This window comes from Eleutherodactylus coqui, chromosome 13 (genome assembly GCF_035609145.1).
Source record: "Eleutherodactylus coqui strain aEleCoq1 chromosome 13, aEleCoq1.hap1, whole genome shotgun sequence".
Classification (NCBI taxonomy): domain Eukaryota; kingdom Metazoa; phylum Chordata; class Amphibia; order Anura; family Eleutherodactylidae; genus Eleutherodactylus; species Eleutherodactylus coqui.
Genome location: NC_089849.1, coordinates 66265233 through 66288214, shown reverse-complemented (window position 1 = coordinate 66288214; position 22982 = coordinate 66265233). Strand labels below are relative to the sequence as shown.

The following is a 22982-nucleotide window of genomic DNA, read 5'->3' as shown; positions in this document are numbered from 1 at the left end:
CTGCGTTGTCAAGGAATGCCCAGGTTGCACAAGTCCTGTGAGCAGACCTAGCTGTGGGCCTGATGTTGGTGCTGGGGCTAGTACTATGTTTCCCCAAAAATAAGACAGTGTCTTATATTAATTTTTGTTCAAAAAGGTTTTTTTTTTACATGTATAGCTGCCTGGACACTATTTAAATTGACTTTTTTAATTAACTATTAGCAGGGCTTAATTTTGGAGTAGGGCTTATATTTCAAGCATCCTCAAAAAGCCTGAAAAATCATTTTGCATCCTCAAAAATTCTGGAAAATCATTCTATGTCTTACTTTCAGGGTATATCTTTTCTTCAGGGAAACAGGGTAGTAGTTGAGGCTGGTGGTACTGACCTTTTTTTTTCTGCGACACCCTATTTGTCGCCTTGACAGGGTGCTGCCCCACAACATCTGCCTCTTCTTCCTCCCCCAGAGCTGCTATGATGACTATCCCTGCCTCTCCAAGTTAGATTGAGTACTTCATCGTCTTCCACCTCCTTTTCCTTCTCCTCCTGAGTGGACTCTATTTCACAATGCGCATAGGGAACCGGCATCTCCGTTTCCACATCCCCCCAAGTACACATTGCCTGTGGAGGGCTGACCAAAAGCACTGACCAACCCTCCTCTTCCTCTTTGGAGGAAAAAAATGGTTGGGCAATAGTGCATTCAATGTCTTGGTCTTCTCCTCTGGGTGTTTGGACTGTGCGGTTGACATCCATGACACTGAATGATCAAACAGCTCCTTAGACTGATGCATGTGGACTGCTTTGCTGGGCGCCGGGGATTTGGCACGGGGTGAAGTAAAGGGGGCGATGCTCATGGTCGACTGGTGCAGACTGACTGCTATGTGCCTGGGAGGAAGGTGGTGAGAAGGTGGAGAGGAGGTGGTAGTACTTGAGGCATGCTGTATCATCCACTCTACAACCTGTACTGCATGCTGTGGATGTAATGCACTAAGCAGAACCACTTCTAAGGAATGACAGTGGACCTGCCTTGCCTTCTGCAGATTGAGGAGCCTTTGCTTCAGTGGGAGCCACTTGCAGTACCAACTTGGCCCATCCTCTACCACATGTCTCCTATCCTTTGCTTTCTTCATGTTTCCTTTTTATTTAGATTTAGTTTTTTGGGGTTCATGTTTTAGGGCTCATGCCCATGAGCGTTGCTGAATTCTGCAGCGGATTTCCGCTGCGGGAGTATCGCGTTTAAAAACGGAAGTGATCGCAAAATTCCGCCGTGGATTTCCGCGGTCTCTATTAACACTATATTAATGGAGAACTCCCGCTGCGGAAATCTGCTGTGAAATAGAACATGCCGTGATTTTTTTCCCGCAGCAGAAATCCGCGGCAGAATTCCGCATGTAAGCATTGGCAGCAGAAAAGCTATTAGCCTCAATAGAACCTAAGAGCTGTGGAATTCCGCTGCGGGAAACGCAGCAGTCCTTAGTGTAGGTTTAGGTAATATCAGCTTTGTAGTTGGCAGAAAACCACTGTGTGCATTTACTGTTTCCCTGTTCCCTCTTTGTGAGCTGTCCTTTTGGTGCAGTGTAACGGAATTCCCCAAACCCCACTGCTAGCTGCGTAAAGCTTACAAATTATTTGTAATGGTGACTTTGAACGACACCTGCGGCCGCTGACACGCACTGTGTGTATCTGCTGTTTCTCTGTTTGCTATTCTTTCTGTTTTATATTAACAAAAAAAGGATCGCCAACTAAATAAGCTGCAATCCCTGAAAGACACGATATGTGAGAATAGCAGGCCACAGAGTGTAGCTAGTATCTTTGTGAGCTGTCCCCAAATCCCACTGCTACTGTGCTTCCCTGAAAATAATACACTGTCTTATATTAATTTTTGCCCCAAAAGAGGCACAGTGTCTTATTTTCGGGGGGAAGGGCTTATACTCACCCAGTCCACGGCATCTGGGTTCCTGGTGCTGCTGATCTCCGGTGGCGATGCAGCAGGGTGCAGTGTCTTTAGCGTTCACACAGACCTCTCCTTCTGGTAACGGGGCCTTGAATACCCTGCCTACAGCAAGCGAGTGCTGTGATTGGCTCATGAGCGCCATTGGCTGGCGCTCGATCCAATCACAGCACTCACTTGCTGGAGGCAGAGTATTCAAAGCCCCGTCACCAGAAGGAGAGTTCTGTGTCAGTGCAGAGGACACGGCAGTCTGCCGCAGCCCCGGGGACCAGTGCGAGCGATTCGAGTATTGATGGTTTTTACTTTTTATTTCAATGTGCTAGGGCTTATTTTTGGGGGAGGGCTTATATTTCAACCGCCCTGAAAATAAAGGTAGGGCTTATTATCAGGGTAGGGCTTATTTTCAGGAAAACCTGTAGCTGCGTAAGGCCTGCAAATAATTCATAGTGGCCGGAATGGTGACTTTCAATGATGTCTGATGTCATAAACAGAGAACTACAATATTCCCCACGCTAGAGTGTATTTTAGTCAGTCTGTTTTGCTGCTATATATGTTGATAGCTGCAGAAATATACCCTTTCCCAACATAAAGACCAAGTTTCGTATAGGCATATATACATGATGCAGCAACTTTCTCTGGTCCCTCCAAGTAAGTATAACCCCATGTAAGTTCTCTGCTGGTATACACCCCCAGCAGCCATATATCCTCTGTAGACTATCTGTCCCTAACAACAGACCACTTGTTATATAGGCATATAAATGTGCTGCAGCTTCTCTGTCCTGTGCTCAGTAAAAGCGATCAAACCATTGCAAGTTCATGTCCCCGATGGGGACTAAAATTAACAGTTTTAAAAATTTTTATGAATCATTAAAAAATAAAAATTAATAAAAGTTTTGGGGAAAAAAAACCTCCCTATATTTATAATTAAAAAAAACCTATTTGGTATCGCTGCATCCATAATAGTCCAATCTATCAAAGCAATGCATTATTTATCTGGCATGGTGAATGCCTTTAGAAGAAAAAAAACAATATCAGAATTGCGCTTTTTTCTTCGCCATGGTCTCCAAGAAAAAAATGTAAAAAAAAAACTATCAAAAAATTGTATGTACTCCAAAATAGTACCAATGGAAACCACAGGACGGCCGACAAAAAAACGAGCCCTCATACAACTATGTTGATGGAAAAATAAAGTAATGGCTGTCAGAAGATGGCGGCAGAAAATAATTATATCTTTTTTTATAAAATATTTTATTTTTTACAAGTAGTACAGCCAAAAAAAAAAACCATATACATTTGGTATAGTAGTAATCGTACTGACCCACAGCATAAAGTTATCATGTAGGCTGTATAAACAATACCCCCCAAAGCTGGAAGAATTGCGCTTTTTTTTCTATTTTGCACCACCATTTTTCAGTACATTATATGGTACATTAACCCCTTCCCGCCCTATGACGTAAAGGTACATCATGGGAGGCTGGTACTTCGTGCAAAATGACGTACCCTTACGTCATCGGGATAGTGCGAGATCATGACTGACCTCGTGCTATCCCGCAGCGGGAGCCGGATGTCAATCACAGCCAGCATCCTGCTGCAACACCGGGGGTGGAGGGGTGGGGAGGGGCATCCGAGAAGCGCCCCCCCCCCCCCCCGCTGTTAACCCTTTCCCTGCTGCAATCTAAGTAGATCGCGGCAGGGAAAGCGTTCACAGAGGGATCGCGCTCCCTCTGTGTCTCCAGCCGGCTCTCGCGATGTTATCGCGAGAGCCCGGCCTGTCACCATGGCAACAGGACGCCAGACACTGGCGTCCTGTAGTGCCAATGCCTATGATCACTGTATAAGCGATAAGGCATGGCAGGGCACAGCGATCATAGGTACACTGCTGAAAGTCCTTCAGAGGGACACAAATAGTGTAAAAAAAAAAAAAAAAGAAAAATCTAAAAACAACCCTTTTTTTGTGCTTTTTTAATATTAGCATAAAAAAAGGTTAAAAAAAATTTAAACCCCACATATTTGGTATTGACGCGTCCGTAACGACGTGTACAAAAAGTTGAACATGCTTTTTATTTTGTAAAAAAAACGCTAAAAAACAGAGGCAAAATGCTAATTTTTAGCATTTTGCCTCCCAAAAATTGCAATAAAAGTGATCAAAAAAGCCGTACATTCCCCAAAATGGTACCAATAAAAACTACAGCTCGTCTCGCAAAAAATAAGCCCTCATAGAGCTCCGTACGTAGAAAGATAAAAAAGTTACAGGACTTTGAATGCAGCTATAGAGAAAAAAAAAGATTTCCAAAAAAAAGGGTTTTTATTGCAAAAAAGTGTAAAAACCTAAAAACAAATGTAACAATTTTGGTATCGTTGTAACCGTACCGACCCGCAGAAAAAATGTGTTGTATCATTTATGCTGCATGTTTAAGGCTGGCTTCACACGAGCGTGACGGGCTCCGCCGCGTAATATTCCGCAGTGAAGCCCGTCACGGCGCCCCCCAGAGACCCCATACTTACCAGCGGAAGATAGCGTGAAGACGCTTCCCCGCCCACCGCCGTCGGGTCATGTGACACGCCCACCGCGTCACATGACGCGGCCGGCCGTGTCACGTGATGCGCCGGCCGCGTCATATGACGCGCGGCGGTAGGCGGGAAAGCGTTTTTTTACGCTATTTTCCGCTGGTTACAGCGGGAGATAGCGTGAACGGACGGCTTCCATTGACTGCAATGGAAGCCGTCAGCGCGTACACCCGCGGCAAATAGAGCATGCTGCGGGTGAGGACGGGAGTTTTCACGGTGCGGAATTCCGCGGTGGAATTCCGCATCGTGAGCATTGAGCTATTAGGTTCAATAGAACCTAATAGCAGGGGGCAACGCAGCGGATTTTTGCCGCGAATTTACGCGGCGTAAATCCGTTCGTGGGAAGGAGGCCTAACGCTGTAAAAAAAAATAAAAATCTATGGCAGAATTGATGCGTTTTCTCTCCCTGCTATCATGAAAAAATAATAAAAGTTTTACGATATAGTCAATGTACCCAAAAGTGGCACCGATAAAAACTACAGTTCGCCACGCAAAAAACAAGCCCTCATACGGCCGCGTCGACGGAAAAATAAAAAAGTTATGGCTTTTGAAAAATGGAGATGGAAAAATACCAAAAATCGCTTGGTCCTCAACGCCAAAATAGGCCGTGTCATTAAGGGGTTAAAGAGTATCATTGAAAAATACAACTCCTCCTGCAACACACAGACTACGTTGATGAATAAACCGAAAATGAAAAAATGGGCAGTCAATAACGAGTTAAAGATGGAAACAACCCATTTAAACACGTCAGCTCGGTGCATTATGTCTTCCGAGGCCTCGCAGCCACCATGACTATTAACCCCTGCAGCCTCCGAGCTGCTCTACAAGACGCACTGTCCCCGTTCCATCACCGCGACCCTGAGACACCTCTCACCTCAAACCTCATTCATCCCACACTGGGAGGAGGAGCTACAGACTGTTCATAACCCCGCCCACCGCGTGATGGGTCCAGTATCACGTGACCAAGGAATGCGAAGCCCGGTTGAGGGAGGGGCGGGGCAGAGCATTCTAATGATTGACGTCACTGGCAGGCTTGTAGACGCAGGCGCAGTCCGAAGCTATTGGTGCCCGGTAGCACAGCGGTACCGGAGCCCGGCGGGGCGGACATGGACCCGCAGAAGCTTCAAGGTGAGAGCGGATAATGCCAGCGCTTGTGGGGAGGATGTGTGGTGTGCCCTGCCGCCGTGTGCCCGTCTATAGAGGCCTGTGTGTGGGTTATATAAGAGCTGGGTGTAGTGGAGATGGTCGGGGGGATGGAACGCATCATGTGCACACGTATGTGTAGTGCTGGTGGGTATGGAGTGACGTATACTATATATAGCATGTACTTGATTTCTGGAGAAGTGTATCTGCAGCTTATATACGCTACATATAAGGGCGGATGTGTTTTTACGTATCCCTCGGTGTGATATATTTGCGCAATGGATGAGGCTTTTTTTTTTTTTTGCACGTGCATCCGTGTATTTTACCTTACTTTTTGCGTAAAAAAGGAAATGGGAACACACCCATCCAAATCAGTGAGGTCTATTCTCTGCGTGCGCGAATACGCCTACGTGAATCCGCTATATCTATAATGATTGACTCTGCGCAATTACGGCAATATATATATATTTTTTCTTCCGTCATGATTTGCGCCCGTTTGCCTCAGTATATTGATTTCCGTTTTTAACAGATTTGTTTTAGTTGCGTCCGCTTGTAACATATCCGTGAAATCAATATAGCGCAATTTTTATCAGCATTTTTGAACTTCAAGTTACTGTGTTCGACTTTTTTTTTTTTTTAACGCACTCCATCATTGTGATGAGTCTTAAAAACATGCCAAAACGGACGGCGTTAGAAAACCGCGTCATTAGAAAACGCCGTGTTCCAGCGCAGTTCTGCGAGGCTCCATTGAAATTGATGGGAGTGTTGTAGTGCGATTGGCGCCGCGTTAAAAAGCTGCATGTGTGAGAGCGGTCTTGGCCCTCCTTCTCTTCTGTATGTGGTCCTTTTAAAAAAATGGAGCCGTTAAACGCGGAGCAAAAAACGGAAGCGAGTGAAAACCTTTCCGTTCGGTTCCGTCAAACTTTGAATAGAATGTTAAAAAAAAAACCTTTTAACTTCTTCCTTTCGATTTACTTAGCTGAAAGAATAGACCTCGATTGATGAAACTCTCAAACAAACTCTGTTGCCTTTAACAACCAATCACAGCTCAGCTCTCCTTCCTCATAGTGCTGTTGAAATATGAAAGCTGCTCTGTGATTGGCTGCTGTGGACTACTGATAATGTTTAGTTTTCAGAAGTCTCTAATCTTCGTCCGCTTTAATAGGGAGCCGTACAACAAATGCCTCGGTTGTAGAGGAATGTCTGGCTTTGCGCTTGTCAGCAGTTTGTGAGGTCGGCTTTACTCCATATGCATTGTCCGTGTCCTCGTATCCCCCCCATCAGGACTGTCCGTTCATAATGCAGCGTCCCGGGGGGATGTTATTAGTATGAAGGTCGTTATCGCTCAGCAGGATCGCTCTGTGCTTCTTTGTAGGTCAGGGTGACTAATAGCCATCACTTGGCCGCCGCTGACTGGGATGTCCTGGATCCGCACTGCTATCTGCATTATTAGATCAGCGATTGGGACAAAGTTGAAGAAACTTTTTTAGCAGTAAGCAGGGGGTTAACAATAGGAGGAGTTTAGAGGATTTGCATATGTAGTAATTTCCTAATATATTGCTAGACTCAATAATGGCACAGTTGTACAAACACAGGTCTGTACCTATGGCCACAAAGCCAGGGGCTTACAAGCCGTTATTAGGGAAAGGTTCTTCACACAAGCGTATTCCGTGCACGGATTACGCTGTACCAATCTGCCATTGGCTCCTATGCACACATTAAAGATCACAGCATGTTCTATCTCGGCCCGGATTACATGCACATACATGCCAAGATGGTGCATTGCAATCGGCAGCCCACAGCAAGAATGCAATGTCATTGCGTACTTGCTACGTACCGCGCAACTGTCACACGCAGGCGGCACGTAGCGGATCGTGCTTGTGTGCAGCCAGCCTGATGTATAGGAGATTCCCTTATTTACAAGCAGGAGTTCACGAGTCGTTTACCAGAAGTGAACATATGCTTTTTATGGAGTTCTTTCACAACTGACACACTTTTATAGTTTGTTTATAGTTATTAGATACAATGTATTTACAAAGTTACTCAAACTTTTATTACTTATCATGTACTGATCCTAATCTGGGTACTATTGTATCTTGTCACCACCGGAAGTAGGGGGTGGAGACAAGATTTAGGCTGCTTGACAGGCCGGTGACACCCCCAGGAGCTGCTTGGCTGATGCAGTTGCTTACTGTCCCTGAACCTGCCCTGGTATTTGGGGGTGTGTGCCGGACCTGCTATCCTATTGGCGATGTGCTGCGATCCTCCGTTTCCCAGGTGTGGAAGTGAGTGATTGCCTCCCATCTACAGACCTTGAGGCAGGAGATCCCTGCTGTTCTGCTTGCTCCTGACCGCAGTGTCAGTGTGGTAGCTACCCCTGCCCTCAGCACTGTCACCGCTCTCTGTGCTGCCATCCTCACTGTCAGTTTGGCCGACGCACTCCCTGCTTCACTGTCGTCGGCGGCTGTACTATAGAGGGACAGACTGCAGAGGGCTTGAGGATGACAATGGTGAGCAGAGGTGCGAGCGCGGAACAGGGAGGAGAGTGACAGGGCTGCCAGCCTACAGCGCTGGGATGTGGCCACTGACAGCTACTCCGCTCCCCAACTTCCTCTCCCTTCAGCAGCTGGCACCAGCGCCGCTGCTCAAAGGCAGATGGGGAGCGGAGTAGCCCTCAGCGGCCGCATCTCGGAGCTACAGCACGGAGGAGGACAGTGTGGCCGGCGGTGCCGGGATCATCTCAGCGCTACAGCATGGGGGAGGACAGTGTTGGCGGCAAGGTGTATCTTCCCGGCCGGCCGGATAGCAATACAGCCAATCGGGAGCTAGGGGCGTTCCTCCATGTAAGGGTTGTCAGACCCCCTAGTTTCCGGTGGTGACAAGATACAATAATACCCTTAATCTGTACCTTATATTATATTCCAGAGCAGTATTCACAATTTTACTGGAAACCATTGACAAGCTTGTTGCTAAATACGTCTCTAGGTTAAATGCAGGAGAACAGGTAAAGGTGTATTCCAGGCTTTACCTGCTGACCTCGGTAGGCCATCAGTAGTTGATGGATGGGAGTCCCATGTGACAGACCCCTATCCATCAGCTGATCGTCCAGCTTGCTGCACGGACATGATTTTAATTTGGTTCGACTGGCTCTTAAAAGGGTCTAGCAACAAATACTTTGAAGGTACAAGTGTCGTCTCTGGGGGCTCTCTTTAGTTTTAGTTTAGCCGAACATCCCTGGATAATTAGATTCATTAAAGCATCTTCTAGGTCCAGACCAGATCTTGGGATCTCAACTTGGTGCCCAGTAGTCTAACTAAAGCTCCCTTCGTATCTTTAGACTCCGCCTCTATTGCGACTCTTTAGACCGTTATTTTGGTGGCTTTGACTTTGGCTCATAAGGTCGGGGAATTGCTTCTCTAGACGGGTTAAGCTAGCATTCTGCTTGCGGATTCATCAGCTGATCGGCCTCCTCCAATAGACCTTAGGGTTCACTCTACTAGGGCAATGGCCACATCTTGGGCCAAACAAGCAGATGAATTAAATTGAGAGACAGGGGCAGCTATTAGGTATTCTTCATGCACTTTGGATCTTAACTCAGTTTCGGACATCTTTTGGTAGGAAAGTCCTTCAAGCTGTTGTCCCACCCTATTGCCTATATTACTCTCTCCTGATGCCGTCATGGGCTCTGGAAAGTCAAATTACCAGTGAGTGTAATTATCGTTTTTGTATATACATTGTAGCATGGTGTCCAGAGGTAAGCTTACATTTTAACACTAGGCTCACGCCCTGAAACATGTCAGGAATTGAATGTTAGTAAACTATTTTTTGTCATGGCTGGTGGTGACAGCTTCTCCTTAAGAAGCGGCACTAGAAATGGTTTTAGAGCTGCTTCTACAAGAAAATACAACTAGTGTACCGCAGTCATGGAGAAAACTATTGGGAGAATGACTCCATAAAAGCACTGGGTATGGGACATGGGCTCTGTACAGGTAATGCTGTGTGCCAACCGGCTCTGGAGCAAATCTGGTTGAAAAGTTAACTTTTGTTGTTTTACTTGCTCTTCGGGGTTTCTCCAAACCTGTTTCTTCCAGTTCATGGCAGTCGTGTCCTCTGTGGAGTGTTGTCGTGATCTACCTGCTTGGGGCCTTAATAGAAGTCAGTGAGGTCTATAAAACTACCTACAGATGAGGAGGAGGAAGAGGAAACGGCCAGGGAAACTCTGGGGAGAAACTCCATTAGCTAAAGTGTAATCAATAGTTTTATCTAGCGAGAACTTGTGGAGGCGCAGCTCATACTAAACTGTTAAGGGTCTTCAAGAATCCCTGTTATGTCCAGTCCACCTCCTTGGAGTAACCTTTGAGTCCGCTGTGGCCAGGTCGTACATAGAAGCTCTCGCACCTCTTGCAATCTCCAACTCTAAAACCGTTGTCTGATTGGTTACTCTACCTTGATGATGAACTACTGATGACATACGATTGCAATGTCATCTGCAAGACGTCCGTATTACGGTCATGTGACAATACGCTCTTGTGGAACTGTCCGTTATCTTGTGATGCCTTACCGCATTTAAGCTCCACTGCTCTCCTCGCACAGTTTTTTTCAAGGTTTCTCCAGTGTACATCCCATACTCCAGGGACTTGTTACTGCCAAACAATCAGATCTTCTCCCACCTTCAAAAACTCCAAAAAACAACCTGACAACCCATCTCTTCAGAGCAGCCTACAATGACTACATTACCATACGAGGACCTTCTACCCTCACTTATTGCCTCCTTCCTGCCCACAGTCTCCTTTCACCCATTGTGTAAGGGCCCTATTACACAGAACTAGAGTATCTGCACATGGGGCGGGAATGCTTCGGCATTTCTGTGTCCTAAACCTTCAGTGCATGTTTTGACTTGAAATCGGCTGCATGTCGGCAGCTGATTTCAGCAAATACAGCACTCCCGCTCACCTATCAATTCTTCTTGCTGTTGGCGCAGCCTTCTTGCCCGCTACACAGCAGCCTCTAGCGAGCGCAGCACCACTGGTCAGGTGATGCGGAAGTGGCATCACCTGACCAGTGGCATTGTACTTGGCTACAGGCTGCGGAGATGGCATGAAGAATTGGGAGGTCAGCGGAGCGCTGAAATCGGCTGTGGATATGCAGCTGATTTTAAGTCAAAATATGCACGGATTGTGCAGATTTTGACTCTGTTTTGGATGCGGAATTTTCTGTAGAATTTATGGCTACGCAAATTCCGTAGCCTTTTGAACCCCATGTGAACGTAACTTTTTTTTTTTCTTTCAATTTTCGTTGGATCACATTTAAATACATTTGCGGATTCACTGTGGATTTGAAGGTTTAAAATCAGTTAGGAATGTTCGGTTGGTATTAGTGTATCTTGACTCCACCAGAAGCTAGGAGTTTGACAGGGCTTGGATGAGTAACACCCCCTGTCACACCCCTAGCTTCTGATTGGGTCAAGACCTGTAAGGCTGGTAGGTGGGGTTGCGGATTTTTTTCCACACGGATAGTCTGCAATGCATCTGTGTGAGAAAAATCCAGAATCCAGGATCTCCCACAAGCAATAAAAAAATCCTTTTTAAGACGACTCTCAGTGAATCAGCGCAGATTTGCATTGCGAAATCCGGAGTGGGATTCCACCTCCGGATTCTGCAGCAATTCCAGCCCATAGCATGCTATGAGAATACGCGATTTCATGCCCACGAGCGAAAATCGATTTACAATTTTTCCGCTTGTGGGAGAGAAATCGCAGCATGCTGCGATTTTGTGCGGGCTTCGCACGGCCGGCTTCCATTGAAGTCAATGGAAGCTGTCTGTCCCGCGGCCATTCTGCAATCATCGTTGTAGAATGGGCACGGGAGCCGCGTCATCACCATTGTGACGGCACAGCGTCCTCTGTACTCCACATGTGCTCCGGCTGGCACATTCGCAGCAGAGAAGACCGGTTGCGAGGTATGCTGGGGTCACCGGCCGGACACAGGGTTGACCTCTGCTGCGGGAATCCCGCATTCATGGTCTGACCTGCCCGTGTGCAGGCGGCCTTAGTCTGTCACTCGTTTGGCTTGATTTTTGTATCCTATATACTGTACATAAACCTTCCTTTTCATATAATGGCTTATTTCTATAGCTTGGCCTTCTCTAGTAAAGGATATAGTGATGGATTTTATAAACCGGACCGCCCCTTTAAGCTGCGGCATTATTGTAATGCATTTACACAGTGGGTGGATGATTCGTTATCAGCGTTGGCTCACATGCCAACACTAGAAAATGTGTTCTATATTTGGGCCGTTTGATAGGAAGGTGATGGGTAGATTGCAGGGGACCTGTCACTTAACATAGAGGAGGCCGGTTTGGAGTAAAATATGTAGCAAGTTAGTATAAACTGCTGGGTCATGAAACAAAGTTTTTACACCTATAGTAGCAGAGGGACTCTTTAAGATAAAAGGGTTTCCTGGTTGTAAACTGTCAATAATTGACTGGGTAGGGTCCATCGCCTGGGACCCCTGCTGATGAGCTGTTCGCACTCCTGTACTAAACTGAATTCTGCAAGAAGCAGATGGCTCCTTTCTTACTGCAGTGGCCAGGCTTGTTATTGCATGCCAAGTTTCCATTGACATGAATGGGAACTTTTGCCTGCAATACCAAGCCTGGCCACTGCAGTGAAAACGGAGCTGTCTGCTTCCTGCAGAAATCATCTCAGTGCATAAACACTCTGGCCTTGACAACAGCTGATGTGTGGAGGTCCCGGGCAATGGACCCCCACTAATCTATTATTGATGACTTATCCTGAGGATAAAGACCTCAATAGTTTACAACCGGGAAACTACTTTTTAATGGTTTCTAATGATTGATGGGGTTTATACTGGTACAGCTATTGTGTTGGAAATAGTTCCTCCTTGACTGAGGCTTTCAAACCTCCTCCATAGAATTTCACACACCTTCGATACCAGGGTATTAAAGGGGTCTACTGACTCCAAAATCTTTAGTCCTCCTGTCATGTCACCTAAGCCCACCAATCATTTTACGTACATGTTAGTAGAATTTTATAAGCTCCTACCGTAGTCTCTCCTGATCATATCACCGTATACCGGTCTATTACTGCTCCCCCACTCATCCCCCACCACAGTCTCTACTGTTATTGACAGGCTGCAGTCAGCCTGTGATGTTCTGTAAACCTGCCGCTGCAGCCAATGACTGTCCTTCGCTGCAGCAGCCTGTTTGTAAATGGCTCAGACTGACCTCTTTCTGCAAAGATGATGTCAGCAGGAGGACCGGAGCCGGTGGTGGAGGATGAGCGAGGAGAGGAGAGTATCACCTCATTTATTATTTTAGGGGGCAGGCAGGTTGACTCGGACAACCCCTTTAAGAAACTTTTGTGTAATTAAAAAAAATAAAAAAACATAAGCGGTTTCGGCCTGTGGGGCATAGATCTGCACATATGCTGAACTCTTTCTTAGTTTATCCATTATGTTGCAATTGACGAAAGCGTCATGGCAGGACTAGGCAAGTCCCAGGAGTCGGGGGAACCAGTGTACCTTACAGACAGAAATAGTCTTGTTCGTTCCTGTCCGTCCTTTCTTTCGAGGTCAGTGAGTGCGTATTTCTGATTCTCCTTCTGGATTTTACTGCCTGGCTCCTGATCAGCTCGCCTCCATCAGGTTTACCGCCCCCTACGGCTGCTTCATCCTCCTAATGAAAGAACGTTTCCCTTCAGGAAACGTCCAGCGGCAGGACGGCCTCTTATTCTATACTTATTACTGCTGGTTTGTATCTCTCAGACTGGCAAGTTAACACGCAACGTATCGACTTTTTCTGCAGATTTGACCCATACCGATGATGGTTTTAAATTTTTGAACAACCCATTTTTTATAGGTCCTCCAAGAATGAGCGAGCATCTGTTATTACCAAGGGAAGTGGGTGGTAAAAGTTCATGTACCCGTATTGTGAAGCGCTATGATGCCATTATGTAATGCCTGGTTCTCCAAAAGACGTGTATCCTACAATGAGGAGGAGTATAACGAAAGGTTTAAGGCTCTTTTACATCAGCTGAGCGCTTGGCATGATGTAACGAGGGCTGATCCGCATACATGCTGATTGGCTCTTCTTCAATTCTCTTTCCCATGGTCCGGGAATCTGCTTATGGGGACGAGCTATTGTAACTCGTCGTTCACCCCCAGAGGCTGCCCATATATCTTCCCATTTACACTCCGATGTACCACCGATCAGCCAGCATTTTTATGCGTGCCCGATGGTCACCAATCAGCTGACATACGAGTGTTGGCTGATGGTTGGCAGTTTTACATGGCCTGTTTATTGGACATGAACGGTCCTCTGAACGTGCTTACTAGTCATCTGTATATCTCTGTGTGAATGAACAGGCATTTTTTGGGGGTGAACGATCATAGTCCAATTTTCAGACTGCCTATAACAAAAATACGGTGTGGGATTAAAGCCTCTGCAATCAAGTAGGAGCAAGTCAGGTCTTCAGCAGTCAGACACAACCGAGGATCCAGAGGAGAAGGGAGAAGGGAGAAGCGTTTAACAGCTTCTGCCTTCTCCTTTCATGGGTACATAACTCTCAATGAGCGCTATGTACTAAAGAGTGAATGTATTGGGCCGCCTATCTACGGCCGCAACGGATTATCGCTAGTGATATTCTGCCACGTCGGAGGAGGGGGGAGCACTGTAAGGTCTCTGCGATGAGCCTATCTAATTTTTTAGGCTCACTGCGGAGAATCGCGGGATACTGTGATTTGAATCACGCAAGTAGAGAATCGCTATGATTCTCCGCTCGTTGACATTGGGCTGTGCTTTCCATAGTTATCCTATGGAAAGGAAAACGTGTCATGCGAGTTCCGCAGGCAATTTATCGCAGCAGATCTCGCTATGACATCTTGCCGTGAACAGGCAGCCTTACCTCCACTATGTGACTTGGTGAACACGTGATCACCGGGCGCCCCCTGTCACAGCGGAGCTGCAGGGTCCTAGCAGTCCCTGATCAGCACTGTTAGTGACTGTGGTCACTACAGGTGGATGTTTTCCCCTTTAACTGGGCCTCCTATGGATGCTATTTCTATAGCTGCTCCTGCTACAGTGGACAAGTATGTCCTTTTTTATCATTTCAATGTAAAGGACCCCCAGAGGTTTTGTATGACACCATGAGGGACATAGATGGGAAATAATGATACGAAAATAAGTTAAAAAATTACAGAATAAAATAAAAATATACATAAAGATGTTTGTTTCGTGGCCGTGAAATGTGACACAATAATGCATGTCAATGTGCATCATCTGTGTATATTGGACGGCGCACAGACAGATGTTCGCTGGCTGTCCGATGCACGTTACGCCACGTTACGCAACTCGCAGTACGACTACTGTGCACCTAGCCTAAGCCTGTTACACGAATATGCCATAATATGGCTGCAACACATGGATGGGCTCCATAAAATCCTTTTTGGTTTAGTAGCCCTGTAGAAGATTCGGGCGTCATGGCTGTGATACGGGTACGTGACTGCGCTCCTATTACTGTAAACCAGCCTGGTTGGTCGTTCTAATCATGGTGCTGAAGAATATGTAGCGCTCCCTTTTCCATCAGAGCAGTGCTCCCCAAACTTTATTAGCCATGGAGGCCTTTTTAAAGCAAAAGTTTCTTGTGGAGCCACAAAGTGGGACAGGGGGTGTGGTCAGGGGAGGGGCTAGGGGCGTGGCTTATCACAACATGATGTTTGCCTCTGTCGTTATAAAAAGGATGGGGCCATTTAAAAAAACAGGGAGGAGCGCTGGATGGGCTATTGATATACATTATATTTAAAATCAACATGCTGCGGCATTTAATTATGCACCACATGTCCGTATCCACACGGGTTTTGTGCAGATTTTTTTCTACAGCGTGTGGATGAGTTTTTCTAAATTTCATCCACTTTGTTGCTACAGCTACTATAAATTCCACAGCCCCCCCACCCCCTATAGCGACTCCCTATTGCGACTCCCTATATAGGCCCCAGTATCCCCCAGGGTCTCCCATTTCCACCCCAGTAGTGAAGGGGGTCCTCCATTGCTGCTATGCTCTTCAGATGCATGGGGAGAAAGGGGTTAAATTACTTACTACATACAGCCTTCCCCGTCTCTGCTGCATCGGAGATGGAAGGCTGCGAGAATCGGAAGCTGCTTAACCCCTTCCTCCACCTGAGGCTGGGGTTTAGCAATGCGGATTACATAAGGGGTGATTGGGATAACTGGAGGCTCCCTTGAAGTCTCGGGGCTGGGGGCGTCCGCCCCTATTGTAATCCACCATTGGTCCTCGCTCTACTCACAGGTGTGGCGGTCTCCGAACAGGCTGTACTGAGGAAATGAACGCCCAGGACCTTTGGTCAGCGTATTAACGCGGATCACATGACTGTAGCCAGCTTTTGTGATCCGCGTTGCTATGCCGACCGCAGGTCCTGGGCATTCATTTCCTCAGTGCAGCCTGTCTGGAGACCGCTACACTGGTGAGGAGAGTGAGGACTCAGACCCTCTGTGGGACCCCCTAATAATCACCCACGGAGCCCACTTTGGGAAACCCTGCATTAGTGGATTGTCTACATGTATTCCAGCTCTGTGTTCCCTTAGGCTGCCTGTCCACGGCCGTTGCGAAATCTCGCGGCAGATCTCAGCCAGATAGGAGATCTGTCAGGATCACTGCGGAGAATCGCGGCAATTCGCAGCATGCAGCAATTTTCCGCCCGGGAGCGGAGAATCGCTATGATTCTCCGCTAGTGGACGGGGGTTGCGCTTTCCTTAGCAACGCTATGGAAAGTGTGCACTGCGTTTCCCGCAGCCGGATTATCGCCACGGGTAATGCAATGCGAAAGCGCCTGTGGACGGGCAGCCTTACTGATTCTTACAGCAGCTTGTCTTCTGTGGTGTGTCGGGACACCTCACCTTTAGACCAAATTTACACGGCCGGTGTTCTCACACGAGTTTTGTGCGTGGCAAGATGCATGGAAATGGATCCTATTATTTAGGCCGCCTGCAGACGGGCAGGTGGGATCCGGCGGCGAGAATTCTCGCCGCGGGACCCGAGCGCCTGCAGGGACCAGTGCGTACTCAACCCGGCCGCCGGCTCTGGCTGTTTGATGCGCCGGCTTGCCGGGCAGCCGGCGCATGCGCAGATCGGAGCCGGCGGCGGGTGAGCGACATTTCTGTGCGGGGCTCGCAGAGCCCCACACAGAAATAGTGCATGCCGCGATTTGTTTGCCGCGCGGCCAAATCGCGGCTGTCTGCATAAGATTGCGTTTGTTAACGCAATCCTATGCAGGCTTCCAGCAGCGGAAATTCCGCTCGTGTGCAGGGGGCCTTACAATGTGTTTATTTACATGGGCAACTTTTTCTCTTGCAGTGATGCTAAAAGATGGAAAAATGGTAGCATGTCCTATTTCCTGCAAATCTCATACGTAAATAGAACATGTAGATGTGAGATTCTCTTCTCTCCTCCCTCCCCCCCCCCCCCCCCCACATCACACAGACGGGGTGTCCGTATTCTATGCGATCTCGGGCTCTACTCTGCCCACCGTGTAAACATGGCCCTACCTAAGAAAAGGTTCCATCATCAAGCTTCAAAGAAATCTCCTAGACTCTGAACCCTGAGGGTCTGCACACCAGCGCCATGGGTTTTGAGTTAGGGTTGGGCAATTTTGTCCAAAAATTAAAATCTTAATTTGGCAAACAACCTAAAAATACCAACTTTAATTTTTTTTAAATTTTCCGTTTGTTTGTTTTTCTTCAAACTAGGTAATCGCATCCATACAAATTCCTTAATATATACTGATTATCAGAATTGTCCCATTTAACTTTCATGATCTGTACTTAATAAGGAACTACTGGGTATGTGATTCCCTTATGTGAAAAAATTAGGTACAAACTCTAGTTATAAACACATGTAGGAATACTGTCCTTCCTCCTTGTCCTTTAACAGCCTTAGGAGCTATTCATGTTCCCAGTCATCGCAGCCTCCATGTATTGTTTCCCTCCTCTTTTTGCCGTCATGGCCTCCCCACGCGCTGTCCCTCTCCTTTCCTCCTCCGGCCGTCGCGGCCTCCCCACGCGCTGTCCCTCTCCTTTCCTCCTCCGGCCGTCGCGGCCCCCCCCACGCGCTGTCCCTCTCCTTTCCTCCTTCGGCCGTCGCGGCCCCCCCCCCCCACGCGCTGTCCCTCTCCTTTCCTCCTCCGGCCGTCGCGGCCCCCCCCCCACGCGCTGTCCCTCTCCTTTCCTCCTCCGGCCGTCGCGGCCCCCCCCCCACGCGCTGTCCCTCTCCTTTCCTCCTCCGGCCGTCGCGGCCCCCCCCCCCACGCGCTGTCCCTCTCCTTTCCTCCTCCGGCCGTCGCGGCCCCCCCCACGCGCTGTCCCTCTCCTTTCCTCCTCCGGCCGTCGCGGCCCCCCCCACGCGCTGTCCCTCTCCTTTCCTCCTCCGGCCGTCGCGGCCCCCCCCACGCGCTGTCCCTCTCCTTTCCTCCTCCGGCCGTCGCGGCCCCCCCCACGCGCTGTCCCTCTCCTTTCCTCCTCCGGCCGTCGCGGCCCCCCCCACGCGCTGTCCCTCTCCTTTCCTCCTCTGGCCGTCGCGGCCCCCCCCACGCGCTGTCCCTCTCCTTTCCTCCTCTGGCCGTCGCGGCCCCCCCCCACGCGCTGTCCCTCTCCTTTCCTCCTCTGGCCGTCGCGGCCCCCCCCCCACGCGCTGTCCCTCTCCTTTCCTCCTCTGGCCGTCGCGGCCCCCCCCCCCCACGCGCTGTCCCTCTCCTTTCCTCCTCTGGCCGTCGCGGCCCCCCCCCACGCGCTGTCCCTCTCCTTTCCTCCTCTGGCCGTCGCGGCCCCCCCCCCCCCCACGCGCTGTCCCTCTCCTTTCCTCCTCTGGCCGTCGCGCCCCCCCCCCCCACACGCTGTCCCTCTCCTTTCCTCCTCCGGCCGTCGCGGCCCCCCCCACGCGCTGTCCCTCTCCTTTCCTCCTCCGGCCGTCGCGGCCCCCCCCACGCGCTGTCCCTCTCCTTTCCTCCTCCGGCCGTCGCGGCCCCCCCCCCCACGCGCTGTCCCTCTCCTTTCCTCCTCCGGCCGTCGCGGCCCCCCCCCACGCGCTGTCCCTCTCCTTTCCTCCTCCGGCCGTCGCGGCCCCCCCCACGCGCTGTCCCTCTCCTTTCCTCCTCCGGCCGTCGCGGCCCCCCACGCGCTGTCCCTCTCCTTTCCTCCTCCGGCCGTCGCGGCCCCCCCACGCGCTGTCCCTCTCCTTTCCTCCTCCGGCCGTCGCGGCCTGCCTATTACGTCCCCCTTTTGTGGACCAACCAGTCAGCCCCATGCTAGATTCAGCCCAGCTTGGCCAGATATTAACTCCGCCCACAGGGGTGAAACTAATATCAATTTCACGATTTTGACGAAAGCCAAAACTGTACCTCAGCAAAATGGCAAATTTAATTCAATGAATCACCCAGCCTCGCCTGCAGTGATTCCTAACGGGGGTGAACGGCCCCTAGATGAGTAGTATAGTAGACCATGCCGTCCTCGGCACTCAGTAATCCGGTGTGCTGCGTGAATTCTCTGCCGTTTGCATAGTGATCTGAGGTTGCCTGTGTGTAATAGGGGTGTGGAGCCGCCGCTGTGTGTGTTTTGGGCAGGGTGCATGTTGTATGTGAACAGCCATCCACAACACACAGACTGCCTGGGAGAGCGGTGCCTGACTGCAGCCGTCACCTGATCCCGTGTAGCATGCGGATCCGTCTTGTCGTGTGATCTCAGTAATCTCTTCTCTCTCCGCAGATGTGTTACATGAATGCCGCACTTCCTAGAGCGCCGCGCCACGCTGTATAGCCCGCAACACTTTCCTTTTTTATTTTAGGTAAGCTATCCTAAGTCATTAAAGGCGGAGTTGTTGTTGTGCGCCAAAGATGTTGATTATGACGTTTGTACACTAGGACTTGGCACTGAATATATCTCTGTTTGTATATGTGTATACACAGCCTTACGTCATTCACGATTTCTATTTTAACATGTGGTAACAAACCACGTCCTTCCTACTAACATGTAGGTGTTAACCCCAACGTGAATTCTGTATACCGGTCTGTTCTTGCTGCTATAAAGACCTCTGCTTGCTGGATTCATGCGGTCCACTCCAGAATCGCTGAAGCAGTGCGAATCTGTATACCCTGCCGCGAAGGGTGCGTTCACGTCTGCAATTACAGATCTGGCACGAATTACCGTAAGAAAATGCTGCATGCAGCGCTTCTTCTTCTGGTAGTATGCCCGACAGCTGAGCGGAAACCGAACGGGCCCCATTATAGTTGATGAGGTCCATTCGTCACGGTTCGGTTCCATCATAAGATGGACTTATTTGGCCAGGGGATTCCTGGACGCAGATTTGAATACACCATTGGGGCTTTCTGTTAAAAAAAAATAAATATATATATATAGATTGATTGCATTTACATTTGTGTCAATGGAACAGAAAACTCTCATTTGCTTCGATTTCCCCCCCCCCCCCCCTTCATTTTTCTTTCCGTTTAGCTCCTCCCACAAGAGAACAGCTAGATTAAAAATTAAAAAAAATACTATTATGAACTGGCCCTAATTCCATTTCTATACTCTAAAAATGGAACAGAGACACGGAAAACCCTAATGTAGCCCTTAGCTGATAAATCTTACCTGCGCTGATACGTTTTAGCAAACCCTCAGCTTTGTGAATGTAGTACCTGGAATGCCCCTGGATGCAAACAAAAAATAATTTTTTTTTTTTTAACCTCAACGACAAGTACAGTAAATGTACGGTGCCTGCTCCTGGGCTTTAATTTGGCCCGAGATTGAAGCCCCTGCAATGTATCAGCAGTAGATTGGTCCTTAGTTAGTCACAGCTGAGGCCCCGGAGGAGAAGACTGAAGCAGTTTTTAACCACATCTGCCGCCTTCTTTCCAGGTTACATATGTAGAGCAGAGAGAAAGCGGAGATGTTACTTTTGCTATTTGGCTGGGTGATCCCATTCCCACTGGGTGCCCCCTGCTACAGCAGAGCTGCAGGGTCCTAGCAGACCCAGATTAGTTCTGCCAGTGAACACTGTCACTACAGGGGGGTGGTTTTCTCCTTTTAACTGAGGCTCCTATAGCTGCTAAATCTACAGTGGAAAAGTTGTGAAATAAAAGAACAATGTGAATGACCCCCAGAGGACTTGGATGACCTTATGGGCGACATAGATGGTTAAAAAAAAAAATTACAAAAATAAGTGCCTGGTCCTTAAGGGGTTAACAGCAAGTAAATATTTTGAACTGGAGAGGGATTGAAAGGAGGTAGCACCACTCCCAGATCGGGGAAAAGAGCCATAAAGCAACAGTTCAAGTAAATGTTACTAAAAAAATGCTTCTATAAAAAAAAAAACAACAAAAACCTGCAATGAAGCTGCTGGGTTACTGAAAAGCACAAGCTGCAGGTATATCCCGGCTCGTTAGCCGGCCCGTTTATTATGTTTCTGTGTAAGACTGTTGTGCAACCCTGCGCCTGCTAATCCTGAGATTTAGGAAGAAAAGCTTTTAGCTTGGAATGAAACATTCATGAAGGGCTTTCAGAACGCCGTGTACTTTACTAGAAATATCAAAACAAGCCATGCTTTCCTTAAAGGGGTTGTCCCGAGGCAGCAAGTGGGTCTGTACACTTCTGCATGGCCATAATAATGCACTTTGTAATGTACATTGTGCATTAATTATGAGCCATGCAGAAGTTATAAAAAGTTTTATACTTACCTGTTCCGTTGCTGGCGTCCTCGTCTCCATGGTGCCGACTAATTTTCGCCCTCCGATGGCCAAATTAGCCGCGCTTGCGCAGTCCGGGTCTTCTGCAGTCTTCTATGGGGCTCCGTGTAGCTCCGTGTAGCTCCGCCCCGTCACGTGCCGATTCCAGCCAATCAGGAGGCTGGAATCGGCAGTGGACCGCACAGAAGAGCTGCGGTCCACGGAGGAAGAGGCCATCTTCAGCGGTGAGTAGAGAAGTCACCGGAGCGCGGGGATTCAGGTAAGCGCTCCGCTGAGCTTTCTTTACCTCCCTGCATCGGGGTTGTCTCGCGCCGAACGGGGGGGGGGGTTGAAAAAAAAAAAAAACCCGTTTCGGCGCGGGACAACCCCTTTAAGAGCCGCAAATCACCTGAGATGCCGTGATGTAGGAGAACTGCACAAGGCTCTGCTGTGTGCTCACCTGTGCTGTGGATTGGCATAACCTGCTATGTATGGGTCCGGGGACACTTAAAAGGGGTTCTGACTTATCACCCATCCTAAATTTTTTTTTTTTTTTTTTTTTTTTTTTTTATGCAGAATTTGTTGCATAGTTCCCTCTATAGGAATTTAGGAAGGTGTTTTTGTTTGTTTGTTTGTTTTTTTTTCCTTAAATGTTCATTTAAACCGCTATTTATCAAAAACACTTAGAACTATGATGTGGAAACGGCAATAGAAATTCAATTATTGCCTTTTCGCCCTACTAGACTAAATATCCTTCTGCTGCTTCTTAAAGGCTTTTAGTTGAGAGGAGTCTGTGCTGCACTTTCTGCACATGCTCAGTAGTGACGTTCCTCTACAGAGCAGAGGAAGAGGGCGCTGAGCCGTGGGAATGCCGGCGCTCATCTCAGAACTGCTAGGAGAACAGGAAGACAGTATAAAGGAAAGTAAAAGCAGACCTAAACTTTCAATAAACTTTGCATAAATTAGTAGTCCAGGGCTGGAGTCGGAGTCTGGGAAAATTAAGGAGGCAGAGGTTTGGCTTACTGACTCCATAGTCCTGGGTCTGACTGCTGGGACCCATACTGATCATGAAAATGGGACACCACCTTCCCCTATAGGAATAGCAAGGCATGCATGCTATCGCCAGCAGTCCCTTAAGGCCCTTTTACACGGGATGATTGTCAAGTGCTAAAGTGGCCTACAGCCATCCCAGCGATAATCCCCCCCTGGACTTTCATACAGGAGGATGAGGCTGAATCTTAGCAGTTATTGATAACCTATACTCTGGCTATATGTCACCACTTCCAATGATGGAAGTAGCCCTTTAAATGCTGTACAGGTATGGCATGTATGTTGTTGTAGTCTTTCTGACTTTGCAGTAACCTATTTTTCTCTGCAGGTTTCTGACGTTCTCCAAGACCCCCATCACCATGGTGCAGAAATACCAGTCGCCCGTCCGGGTGTACAAAAGCAGTTTTGAGTTAATTATGGCGGTAAGTCTTGACATATTTCTCTACTCCTCACATGATAAAGTTCCTTTTAATGAAGCCTGTCCTCCCATCATGGCAGCTGACTTTCACTCGCTGCATGTACTTGACTCAAGCTGTTCTGCGGATTA

General features: G+C 48.4%; 1 protein-coding gene across 1 annotated transcript in view; it reads left to right on the top strand.

Moving 5' to 3' along the window:
* The first annotated feature begins 5536 nt into the window (after positions 1 to 5536).
* SEC14L1 (SEC14 like lipid binding 1) overlaps positions 5537 to 22982 on the top strand; it is a 44971-nt gene continuing 27525 nt past the window's right edge. Inside the window, exons 1-3 of the mRNA XM_066587250.1 lie at positions 5537 to 5624; positions 19431 to 19509; positions 22764 to 22857. Coding sequence (XP_066443347.1) covers positions 22795 to 22857 — 63 coding nt within the window. The 5' untranslated portion in view covers positions 5537 to 5624; positions 19431 to 19509; positions 22764 to 22794. The remainder of the gene's footprint in view (positions 5625 to 19430; positions 19510 to 22763; positions 22858 to 22982) is intronic.